At 41.6% G+C, this 13,325-nt stretch overlaps 1 protein-coding gene across 7 annotated transcripts in view; it reads left to right on the top strand.

Annotated features, from left to right (window-relative positions):
- The window catches only part of Trmt61 (tRNA methyltransferase 61), a 119,951-nt gene extending 107,023 nt beyond the window's left edge, over positions 1-12,928 (top strand). For 4 of the 7 annotated variants that reach the window (XM_083118738.1, XM_083118734.1, XM_083118735.1 and 1 more), the window contains exon 5: positions 12,594-12,927. In XM_083118738.1, the coding sequence (XP_082974864.1) occupies positions 12,594-12,812 (219 nt within the window). In that variant the 3' untranslated portion in view covers positions 12,813-12,927. Of the gene's footprint in view, positions 1-12,593 lie in introns of all 7 variants that reach the window. The other 3 variants (XM_083118733.1, XM_083118737.1, XM_083118739.1) reach the window with 1 other exon arrangement.
- The last annotated feature ends 397 nt before the right edge of the window (positions 12,929-13,325 follow it).

Here is a 13,325-nt window from a genome sequence, read left to right as displayed (position 1 = left end):
GCTACTTGTCGTGGTAAACTGGCCACAAGGTCGTGTAGTAAACTGAGTGGGATATTCCGCCATTCCTCCTGCAGTACAGTCACCAACCCCTGAAAGTGTAGAAGGGCGAGACGATCCGACCTCAATCGGTGCTCCAGTTCGTCCCATAGATGTTCGATAGGGTTGAGGTCAGGGCTCTGAGCAGGCCAATCCAATTGGGTGACATTGTTTTCTGCATACAACTCCATGGTAGCCCTGGAAACATGACAAGTCGCATTATCGTCCTGGAAACATGACAAGTCGCATTATCGTCCTGGAACACACATTCTTCGTTTCCATAGAAACGCCACAACGTGGGTACCATGGAGTTGTCGAGAATATCTCGGTAGGACGCAGACGTCATACACCGGTACCAGTGGACCCACGCCATGCCAGCTAAAACAACCCCAGAACATGACGCAGCCACCAACCAAATTTCACTGTGGGCAATACACGCTCAGGTAACAGACGTTCTCTGGGTAATCGCCATACCCACACTCTCCCATCTGATCGAAACAGTGTGAAGCATGATTAATCGCTCCATAGGACCTTCTGCCATTGCTCCACCGTCCAGTTTCTCCGCTCTTTACACCAGCGTAGTCTCTGCCGTTTATTGTTTTTTTGTTATCAGGGGTTTGTGGGCATGATAACCGAGCGCATGGGCCTCCTTGCAAAGTGTCTTGGTCGAAAGAGTCAAATTGGTCGCACTTTGAAACTCTTCTGCAATCGAATGCATCGGATGGGTCCTGTTTTTACGAATCTTCCTCTTCAGCACTCTCCTGTCCCGGTCGTCCAATTTCGTGGGCCTTCCACTTCGTGGTGCAATGCTGCAGTGTCCCTTTTCCTTCCACTTCTTGACGAGAAAGGCTACAGTTGATTTAGGGACCTGTCGGGCATCAGCTATGCTACGTATACTCATTCCTCCTATGGAGCAGCCTACTATGATACCTCTTTCAAACATGTTGAGCTCTTTCCTGTCCGTCATTTTATCAGCGAATGATCTGAGAAGCCTCCTGCTGCCGTATATATACCCGTCTGTACTCTCTTTTCCATGAGGAGTTCGTTTCAGAGTTGAAACCGGGGTGTCCAATGACTTTCTTCCATATAGTGTATAACGCATCGTTCATTCTGATCATCGCGATTAGCCAGAAGTGGCAGAAAAGCTACTTACGACTCAAGTACCGTAAAGCGTGCAGTATCCTGGAATACGTGGGAAATGTGCAATCTGCTTTTCTTTCTTGGCTGTATATTTACTGGACAACATCCACCAGTACTCGCCAAGATGGGGAGGATCAACGGGTAGCATCCATCTCTCCCCGCAAGATATATGTTTACATATTCGTGGATCCACAGAGGCGGCAACGGTCGATGCGATCTCCTTCAATTTCGCATGCAAATATTTGGGGGTCGCAGCCTGATATTTATCCCCAGAGTTTCCCATACGCATCCGGAGAACCGGATCCGAGCCACGACGAGGGAAGCGGTATCGTGTTACCAGCATCTGCGGCCCACCTCGCATTCGACCCGAGTAAACATTGAAAAAGCTACAGCGTGGGGTTGCCGGGTCTACGTACACGCAAAAAAATGTTAATGCCCGCTCCGTTGAAATTCAAATGACTGGAATTATGCCGGACCGAGGGAACGGCAACCGAAATTATCTCCCGGCTGCTCCGTGGCAAATCTCGAGAGCTGATCAATGGATGTCGTACCTCGGTGCTTCGCTCGAACATTACCGGTCAAGGTCGGTGGTCGTCGAGAATTCTACCTTGGAACAACAAGATGATGCGGACTCGGCTGGACCTTTGGTCGAGGCCAAAAAACTGCTATGGTGTTACAAATTCTGAAAAAAATTACATTTGCTTAGGATTCCCTCTAGAGCAGCGGTTCTCAAACTTTTTCCTCATTGTACCCTTTAGTCGTAACTAAACGTCTAATGTACCCCACCGAATAGTATATTTTTGGGAATTTTTGGCTGTCTCATTGGCGTTTTTGATATGTTGGGGGCGAGTATTACTGTCAGTATTGTAAATTCTCAGAGTTTCTAGTGAGAGGGATGTGCCTGCATAGCCTGACACAGTTTATTGATATCTGGTTGTACTTTCAAGCGGAGACTCCAAATTTAGTCTATTTCCGTTTTTTAGGTACGCAATGAAAAACCACTCACATAAGAATGTAGTGGAGAAAGGGATCAAAAACTTTGTTGCGCGGTCGTGAGGAAAATTATCCACTCTGCAACTAAAAAATTGTCAAAGATGTTCTCTTCAAACTAGATTTCAGAGTTTCATCACAACACAGTTCAATAACTTCTTCCTTCTCCTTCGTTGAAAACAAGTCTGGTAGTCTGGAATCCTCCACTGCAGAAAAATGGTCTCGTATCCAGAAATCACTGTCTAAAGTCTCAGAAAAGTATTCGTATTCGCCAAAGTCCTTTTCAAGCATAGGCAATGCTCCTTTATATCGCTGACTGCAGACTCATGAATTTGGAGTTTATTTTCACGCAAGAAATTTTCCAAGAGTGGAAAGAATGACAGTTGTCCATTCACAATTTCCTTCGTAATTTAATAGGCTTTCGTACACGAAACTACTGCGAATATCTAGACAACCATGCTAAAATTCGCTTGAATACTCTAGAACGAATTCTAAGCAGATTAATTTTTTCAGAATTTGAAATACTATATAGGTTTTTCGAAAGGAGAGGACATTTCGAAAGCGGGTCCTCTGGCGTCGGCGTTCCAACCGAGCCTTGAAAGCCAACTGATGATATTGACGTCATATGAAGTCGGACAAACAGATTCGCACGTGTTAATGAAAGCGTATGAGAAACCTTCTTACATCGAGAAATTTGCTATATTTTGTACATACACACTCCTCATATGATGATGATAGTTATTTCTTGAATCACTTCGGCAAAGACCACACGCACAATGCTTACCCGCCAACGTAGGATCTGATTTGTAGCCTGAAAATATGGCGGTGGAGTATGATTTCGAGCAATGAAATGTGTGGGAAATTGTTCGCTGAATATCATCCATTGTTTCTAACATTAGATTCCTACTTGAATGCCGTACTCATCGCTCAAGTAGCTGCAAAACTGACTATCCAACTAGTTCGTGTCTAGCTTTTGAAATCAATGTATCCTGTGCCAAAAAAGGGATCATTGGGATGTGTACTTTTTGTGTAATGGTAGAAAAAAAAAAGTCGAAGTACATTTTAGTATGCACCTGTTTTTCGGTTTGTACCGAATTACTCATGCACTAGTAGTAATGTTTCTACTCCAGTCCCGACCAGGGTGCGAAATATTCTGGGGGGACGGGGCGATTTCCCCACCAACAATCTTGGCCTCAAAAATTCCCTCACCAAAAAATTCCGGGTGGGAGAGTTTTTGTTACAACAAACGAAAGATAAACAATTACCTTCAATTTCAAATATACTGTACTAAGAATAATATCGAATATGTACACAAATTAGTGTAGTTGTGAGTATGAATGCAATCAAGAGATCATTAACAAATCTACATCAATTCGCACAATAATAGTAAAACAAGAATGCAAGACAAAAATAACTATGAAATCTAATTGATTTATATTAACATAAAGCAAAAACTAAATAAGATCTTAACATAATAAAACCACTTCAACTAGTATTTCATAATTTATTAACATCTTTAACCAGTTAGTAAAGGAATTAGTTTGCTGTCATAATATCTGATATACTCGTATATAAAAGTAACAAATTATTTTCTTTCTGTATAATTAATAATAATAATACTAATATATTTTTAATTTAGTAATTATTCCTTACTTTTAATAACATTATAAATATGTATATCGTCTAATTTATATGTATGTTTGTGCCTGACCCTGCTGTCGAGTGGTTATCACATTACGCTGCGACGCCAAGGGTCCCGGGTTCAGACAGTGACTGAAGATGAAAGGAAAAGCCTTCGAAATGTTGCGCTGCCGCAGAATGTTGAAGATCAAATGGACGGAGAGAGTAAGATGTCCTGCGACGCGCACTAAACACAGGAAAGAACCCGTGGAAATCGATCGTCCAAGGAAGATTCTTGATGGTAGGTCATATCCTGAAACATGAATAGTGAAAATAGTAACTGAGGAAGGGAAAGAAGAGAAATACGAGATTGGTAGGCCCACGTTACCCACTGGCAGGTCCACATTACCAGAAGATAGGAACAAATGCAAAAAAATACAAGAGAGTACATGATATAAAGCAGTTCCGCAACCCGTCTTCTGTAAATACAGGGACCTGGGAAATGAAGGAATAAATAAGAGAAGCAAAATATGACGTAACAGTTGAGCACTTTCGATGATGATATATATTGAATTTGAGTTCGTTTTTAGTCCACTTTTTTATGTATTAGACCGAGATCACCCCTTACTATTAAGCTAAAAGAAGACCGAAACCGAGAGGAGACTGGACCTCTCATTCACAAGACGCTGGTCTCTTATCCATCCCTACCTAAAGATTATTTCCTTGCGCGTGTGAGCTACCGCGCATATATGTTACTCGCCAATGCATAGCATTCCTTTTCTGGACCTCATTTTCATAGAGACTGCGCTGGATCCCCCGGGGGTAGACACACGCCCTGGATGTCTCCCCCCATCGTTCGTTGGCAGGGACACTTAACATGTTATTAAAAGGATTTGCATAGCGTTCACGGTGAATGACAGAGACGGAATGAATTCGTCTTGTCAGGGGCACCACCCACCGCAATTGAAACCGGGAGAGTTGGTTTGTAGATACTTCTCGCACGGGATGGAATCATACGAATTCGTAAGAAGCTCTTGGCGTTCTATTACAAAATCTTATTTTCTTTACGTCAGTTACTTTGATGCCGTACTTCCACAGTCGAAGGAAGTTGATTCACGAAGGAATGCTTCGTGTTGTGTGCATCAGACAAAAACGCTCTTAAATCAGAGAGTTTACTTTTACATGGACACAGAAGCCAATCCTCGTCAATAGAATTCCATCTTGACCACCCGTATCAATTTTTGGTTCTTTCAAACATTGTCATTCGAACTTCTACTTGACATTCTACAGGTTCCTACGTACTATTAGGTACGTGCAAAAGTTGTACCCGTTTTTAGTGTGCATATAGGAGTGTGAATAACACAAACTGTAACCCACCTAGGACTGTGCAAAATCGCCTTCGCAATCGATGACCTCTTTTCGTCTTGCTGGTAGGAGATGAATCCCGCGCCGATAAAATTCCTGAGGTTTGGAGTCGATGGACTGTTGTATGGCAGTTTTCACAGCCTCCACATCATCAAAGATTACTCGAGTGAAGGAGTCCTGCAACGCGCGAAACAGGTGGTAGTCTGTATCAGCCAAGTCAGGAGAATAGGGCGGGTGGGGTAAAACCTCCCAACCAAAGCCCATTATTTTTTTCCGTGTGATGACAGCAGCATGTGGCCTGGCGTTATCATGGTGGATGATCACTCCTTGGAGTTTGACGAGGGCTGGCCGGTTCGATCGCAATACTGCTTTGCAGTCTGTCCAACTGTTTACAGTAGAAGGTGGCATTAATGGTTTGATTAGGTTGCAGGACCTCCCAGTGAATTACCGTACTCCTTTTATATCCTACCACACCACACACTCAACGCCGGACCCTGTAGCCGAGTGGTTAGCACATCGCGCTGCGACGCCAAGGGTCTCGGGTTCGAATCCCGCTCGAGCTTGGTTGTTTGTGAATGTCCATTCATCAATTTCATCACTCATCTCCACCTTCGCAAATTAGCCAAGAGGCACAAAACGCGAAGTAAAATAAACTAAATCAATCAATCAAAACCACACACTCAGCAGCGCCTTCTGGTTAGGACGTTGATGGCGGCGAATTCTCATCGCACGTGACAATGCGTGACAAGAACTGGTTATTTTTGTACCTGGAAAGCAAGGAAACCCAGCCCCTCTCGTTGATTTGCACGCACCTGATGTGGAACCCAACGATCTAACTTAGTGGTGAAACAGCGCTTTGAGCCGTTGTTGCCCTGTGTACCTGGAAGGTGTCCGCTAATTCCGCTACGGTTGGCTTTGGGTTTCTTATAGCCCAGTCAATGAAGGACAAAAAAAGGCGAATGTCGGGATGAATTCCATAAAATCTGAATTTTGGTTAGTTGTTTATGCAAACTCCCAAAAGTCCACGCTCCCCTCGCGGTGCTTCCCCCCCTCCCCTAAACATCAATTTCACAGGCTCTCCGTTATTGGCCTATATTTCGGTAACCAATGGTCGTAGACAGGGGCTACAAAAGATTATGTTTGATTTTTCGATAATGTTGGTGGTTTTGCCATAATTTAAAAAATAATCTTTAGATGGTAATTTTTTCTAGTACTTTCTGAAGCTTTTGTGTTCTAACTTTTGAACAAATTAAATAACAAAGAAATTGTTTCGAATAAAAGTTGTAGAAGCTTTAAAACTATATAAGATTTTTTAAATGTTAATGAAAGATGCTCCATAAAATGTGTCTCTAAATGGAGAACAGCATCAAAAAAGTCTCTCTTTATCACAGTCCGACGGTTAAGTCCGGAATCATTGAATTTTCGATGAAACAAGAGACTTGGTAGAATCAATTGTTATACCACTTAAGACATGTTCAGTCGATTAGCCAACTGCCATCTGCGTGCTGATAGCCGCCATCTTGAAAAGAGTCCGTCATATTGGATATTTTTGATTGGATATATCTCGTGAACGGTGGCACCTGTCAACTTCAGAACTATTGCTCCAAATAGTGTAAACATTCATAATATATCAATAAATCTATTTTTGAAAATAAAAAATAGTGTTTTTTGTAGAAAACTCACTATAATACTTTATGTGAATAAGTGAGAGTTAAAAATCTTAATAATTCTCGAACTATACATTAGTATTGTACAGGGTGGCTCAATAAGTCACTTAACACCCCCAGTACAAGGCCACTGCAGCGCGCAACATGGAAATGGTGATGACCAATCGTTATCAGGCCAAGGGGGAACCACATTGACGCCACCCACACGGTCGGCGGCCATCTTGTTGTCCGCCATCTTGAATTCAACTTCAGAATTTTAAATGGGAAGGGGGTCGTGCGACATATCAAAATGGGCTAGAAGTTCACGAGAAATGCAATGGTGAAGGTTTTTTTGACGTATCTTTAACCAGTAAAAAGTTATGACTGAATTCTTGTACCAATTTGCTCCTTTTCGAGGTGTTAGAAAAATGCCTTAAAATTTGTTTAGCGCTCGGTAATGCATCGAGATCAAAGTGACGTCTATGGAGAGACGTTCGCATGCCATTGCACATTATTTTAATCGGATACATCCATGAAGAGCTGCACATTATGAATGGTTGTCGCGAACAATTTACAGTGTGACGCTTCCATTGAATTAAAAGTCCTTCACAGTGACAAGGCTAATGTTTATGTTCATAAGGAAGTTCATAAACAGAATATGTGACCCTTGCATCTGATAACTAACTTTGGACAAAAACTGGTCCATAACGTTCCCATAAGTGTTCTGGTATTCTTCCCTATTGAAAAAACTCTGTAAAAAGTACCTTCTTCCATAAGCAAGGATGAAAAAAACTGTTTATTTAACAAATCCAAGTAGCCCTAAGCATTTAAGGTTCCGTTGATGGAAAATTGACTAACCAATCGTGTTCCACACAGCACGACACACCATTAACTTACCAACACTAACCATTCAGCTTTGATCTGTCGAAAATGGGTTATCAGATAAAAATCATCGAATAATCTGTTTATGAACTTCCTTATGAACATAAACATTAGCCTTGTCACTGTGAAGGACTTTTAATTCAATGGAAGCGTCACACTGTAAATTGTTCGCGACAACCATTCATAATGCACAGCTCTTCATGGATGTATCCGATTAAAATAATGTGCAATGGCATGCGAACGTCTCTCCATAGACGAAGCGCTAAACAAATTTTAAGGCATTTTTCTAACACCTCGAAAAGGAGCAAATTGGTACAAGAATTCAGTCATAACTTTTTACTGATTAAAGACACGTCGAAAAAACCTTCACCATTGCATTTCTCGTGAAATTCTAGCCCATTTTGATATGTCGCACGACCCCCTTCCCATTTAAAATTCTGAAGTTGAATTCAAGATGGCGGACATCAAGATGGCCGCCGACCGTGTGGGTGGCGTCAATGTGGTTCCCCCTTGGCCAGATAACGATTGGTCATCGCCAATTTCAAATTCCATGCCGCAGTGGCCTTGTACTGAGGGTGTTAAGTGACTTATTGAGCCACCCTGTATATTTGGTAACGTTACGAATTGTTTGTTAGAAGACTTTAGACGAACTAAACCCTTCAAATACTATTTTTTTTGTATTTATAAATTTACGTGAAATAACATTTTAAAAATAAATACAATTTATATACAACCGAATTTGATTTCTGAAAATATGAATGAAAGAAAAACACATTTTCATTGTAACTGATAATACGAAAATAGTGAGAACTATTTAGAAAATATTTTGCTATGAATTTTTCATAAGTTTGTTTACCTTCTTTGTTCAGGTCTCAAAATCGTATCCTTCACATCCGCATAATGTAGTGGAGGCAAGATTTTCCAATCAACACTTGGAACGTCCAGTTCACTGTTAACTTATTTTCAGATTTCTCTCGAGTTATCACCAGGAGTACTATTGTCAGCCATTGAGGTAGCCAAGGACCACTGTCGCTCTGTACTCCTCCATCAGAAATCAGCAGAGCTGGGTTGACAACAAAGGCACTTACAAAGATACCAACCCTATGGCTATAAGTGATGGAGGTTCTTTCATGATACAGAAATTTCATTATTCTAACATCCTCATGTTGGCAAAAGTTGATCAAAATATCCCATTCTAACCATATTAAAACAAGTAAAGACAATTGGGATAGTGTGCAATAACTACACATTTCCGGATGGCCTTAAGCTCAAAACACTTTTCTCTTCATAAACTTTTATCCTCTCGTATAATATCTATAAAACAAAGTTAAAATTAACAAAAAAACAAAGAATCAGTAATTTTGCCTATAGTATTGTATGGATGTGAAACTTGGTCGATTACATTAAAAGATGAACATAAGTGAAGAGTATTTGAACATAAAATCCCTAGAAAAATATTTGGACCTAAAAGGGATGAGGGAGGAGACAGGTGAGTGGAGAAGGTTACATAATTAGAACTGTATAATTTGTATTCGTGTCCAGATACGTATTGTTAGAATAATTAAATCAAGGCGATTTAGGTGGGCAGTCCATGTAGCACGAATTGGAGAGGAAACAAGAGTTTACAGGATTCTTGTTGGGGAACCTGATGGTAAGAGACCTGTAGGAAGACGAAGATGGAGGGATAACGTTGAGATGGCCCTAAAGGAAATCAGTCAGGATGTAAAAGATTGGATTGATCTTGCCCAGGATAGGGACAGATGGAAGGCTTATGTTGCTGCACCATAAACCTTCGGGTTTAGAAATGCTACAGAGTGAGTAAGTTCATAAGCTGAGTACCTTTCAGCCTTCAAGATCGGATGAATAAAATAACTGTTGCTGACATATTATGAACTAGATGAGTTGATCTTGATAGTAATTACATTGTGCAACACTTTGGATACCCAAACTTCAAACCATTCACGTGTTGTAACAATACTGCTTGCTGTTTTTGTTTCTTAATGACTAAATAAGTCGTAATGATGTGACATGGCTTTGACGTCACTCAAAAAAACGTAAATCTTCTGAAACCATTACAGTTCCAATTTTTGCATACGTACATACATATATATTCAAAATATCGAACTGGTTTCAGTGGTTCCCGGCTAGCCACAACTATACTCGTATGGAGACAATGAGTAGAGAGTCATCATGTTGGGAGGCTCAAACTTGAAATAACCGTCTTAAAAATGCATGGCGGTGTTCTTACTGGAGGAGCCTAGAAATAAACTCTGGAGCAAACCAAAATCCCTTCTTATTTGGTACAAGAGATTCATTTAATAAAGCTTGGCATGTGAGGAGAACAGCAGGTGACCATTGGACTACAACGTGTCTACAAACTGCATAAGCATGTATACCTTGTCAATTCCAACACAGAACCTGACTCAAGATATCTCAATTTGGAAGGCTAGTGCAAGCAAGGAGCTAAAAAAGCCTAAAACTCTCAGTGAATCAACTTAAATTGAGACAGAACTTCACATTGTGCACCTGGGAAAGAGCCTTCATGAAATAAACTTATTTTTATACATGAAATCTCTGTGCAATCTGCAAGCATAGTCCCGGGAATCTATGGAGCAAGCGAACGAAAGTAAGTCTCTGCCCAAGAGGAGCTCGAACAATAAAATTTTGCGAGGAAACTGGATTGCGTGGACGGGCAACAACAAATGGGACGAGAACACGGCCGTGCACACAAGCCACCACCAGCATGCAGGCGAAACTTCGCAGAATGGCCATGCAAGAGAATCCACCGACCCAAAGACAGATGGCGAATCATCTAAATATGTCTTTGGAAACTGTTAACCGCACCTTGCCCCTGCATACGGGTGGCGGCGTGTGTGCCCGGCCGTGTTCTCGTCCCCTTTGTTGGAGAACCGAATGCTGGGGCCATGCAATCCTTATACTTGCCGATCACATTCTTGAATAAACTCAAACTAACGTCACAATTCTTGCTCTTACACTACTTCCTGATCATTGACACACTGAACTTAGCGTCATAAAGGGCTACAACATAACCTTCCCAAAAGCGACTGTTTTGGCAGCATTTTCGGCCAAGCGAGAAATCACAAACACTTGGAAAGTTATACAACGCACTCCTCCCAAAAGTGGCTCAGTTTTGGCGGGATTTTTTGGCCCAGTGAGAAAACACAACCACTCTTTCACAGCTCACATACTACACTGACAAACATGCCCGACCAAGGTTGGGTGAGTTCATTCTGAGTGCAGAGGGAAGGAATCGCGTTTGGTCAAATATACGCTGAACAGCCTCTGTACTACAAAAAAATCACTTTCTAAAGATTATTTTTTAAATTACGGCAAAACCACCAACATTATCGAAAAATCAAACATAATCTTTTTGTAGCCAATCTAATGAGGATTAAGACTAAAAAATGTTTCCTGTCCACGACCATTGGTTACCGAAATATAGGCCAATAACTGGGAGTCTTTGAAATTGATGTTTGGGGGGGAGCACCACGAGGAGTGGCGGAGACTTTTGGGAGTTTGCACTACTAGTAGTGTTCTAACAACTAACCAAAATTCAGCTTTTACGGAATTATTCCCGACATGAGACCTTTATTGACTGGGCTATTATGACTTGGTCAAGTTCTTCTTTGGAAAACACTGCGGGAAGTCCAGACTCTCCAAACCATGGTTGATCTTGACAACTTTTGCCTCCTTTCCTGAATATTCGAAACGAGTGACAACACGTGCTATCATCAACTGCATCTGCCCCATATACTTGCCTAATGTTTTAGCAGGCTGCGGCCGCAGTACTGCCTTTATCGAACTCAAAATGTAAACAGTGTCTGATGTGTTCCTTATCAGTCTCCATTTCACCCACACGCTACTGTGTTCACTATGAGTACCTCGTACACACTCACCGACTGTTTCTGTTCTAAGGTTGCTCCGATTACGTGACCACAGATTCACGCATTGGCAGCACAATCTGTGTGGTCGGTACTTCGCTAAACGGTGACCTATCAAAAGCGGGTAGAACTTTTGCACGTACCTAATATTAATGGACTTAACGTGAATACGCGTAGAACGGTTTCTGGTATGGTCAGTCTGCCTTAGTCGCGACCACTGACGCAAGTGTGCATTGATTGGACGTGTCCACGGATAAGGGTTTCGTGAAAATCGTCTGCTGTTGAAACAACACTGACGTTTCACATGTCTTAACGTCGCGATCAAAACGTTAAAAGTCGATGTTGCAAGTTGTATGTAACAGCCATCAGAGTAATAAACGACTGAACACATATTGTTGAAACGAGGTACTTATCTGAAACCTTCAGCGCTGTTCCTCTACTTTCTCTGTCGCGTTTAGATTCCTTAGGAGCTACTCCCGTCTTCCGTGGTCGGACGCTTCCTGCCTTCCGCTTCTATTATCTAGGAGAGGTATTATAGGTAATGCTTTTCCAATGTGCTTCGACACAATGTGGGGACGTTTATGTCAACTTGCCTACAGATATCCAATCTGGTTGATATTTTAGGCAAGAAGTCCGTCTGATAGCTTTTGACATTTTGTCCTTGTCATTGTTCCCATGTCATTTTTTCTGGTCGCGCATGCAGAAGCTGGGAATAAAATACTCCTATGCACATAGAGCTTCCCCTACTCCTCACCATATGGCATTGGTGATTGGTGGATAAAAAGATGGAAAGGTTGATGTATGTAAAATAAAATTTTTTAAAAAAGTAGTCGTGTTCGACCAACTTCCTGATGGAAAAAATTATGTGGAGAAGCATACTGGGAAGTCGTTACATCAGCACGACTACGACGACTACTACTACTGCTGCTGCTGCTAATTAATGACATTATTATTATTATTATTATGTGTTCCCCTACTTGGAGATGCTGATTGATTTCTTGTTTGCTTGCAGAGGAGAACCGAGGGAGGCAGCAGTGCCGAAGAGAGGAAGGGTCAGAAGGATTCAGGTATGACGTATAGCATAGACGACAAGGGCCGGGAGCAGGTGAAGTTCATCACAGGCATCCCCCCGTTCACGATGCCCGGCCACACGGGGTACCTGACGGTGGCCACCCTTCCTCCGAAGACGATGCTCTCCCACCCCCTAAGAGATTCTCAAATGGATTCCTGATTTTTAATTTAGAAAATATAGACTGTCTCAAATTATCGATTGTTTTTGTCCGTTTGAAGTATAGCCCTTGATTGATCCTTCAGTCGTTCAGGTTTCTAGACCTCCTTTTGACCTATCAATTCTGGAAAGTCTATGTGTAATGCAACTCTGCCCTCCCTCCATCCTCAACGTCGGACCCCCGGCTTATTTAAGCAAGGTAGAGCTGCAGACTAAGCGTTTAGTGACCGGACTATTTCATCGTCGACTTGGACTTCATGGAATAGCTATTAAATTCTAGTTAGATGTTATGTGAATGATGCTCTGTTTCTCAGTTTAGTGATTACTGAAATTATTTTAACATTCCCTCTGCTAATTCTACTCCTAGTCTGATAGAGTTAGCTTCTCACTCGTGATATGTACGAGGCCATCCGGAAAATAGTACCCGTTTTTGAATTTAAAGAAAACTTACATTTTTTTTAAAAAAAAAAACTTTGTAATTGTTAACAACAAACTTTAAACTACTTCTCTACATAG

Source organism: Lepisma saccharinum, chromosome 3 (assembly GCF_977018435.1).
Source record: "Lepisma saccharinum chromosome 3, izLepSacc3.1, whole genome shotgun sequence".
NCBI lineage: Eukaryota > Metazoa > Arthropoda > Insecta > Zygentoma > Lepismatidae > Lepisma > Lepisma saccharinum.
Note: the sequence above shows the minus strand (reverse complement) of the source record. Positions and strands in the feature narration are given on the sequence as shown.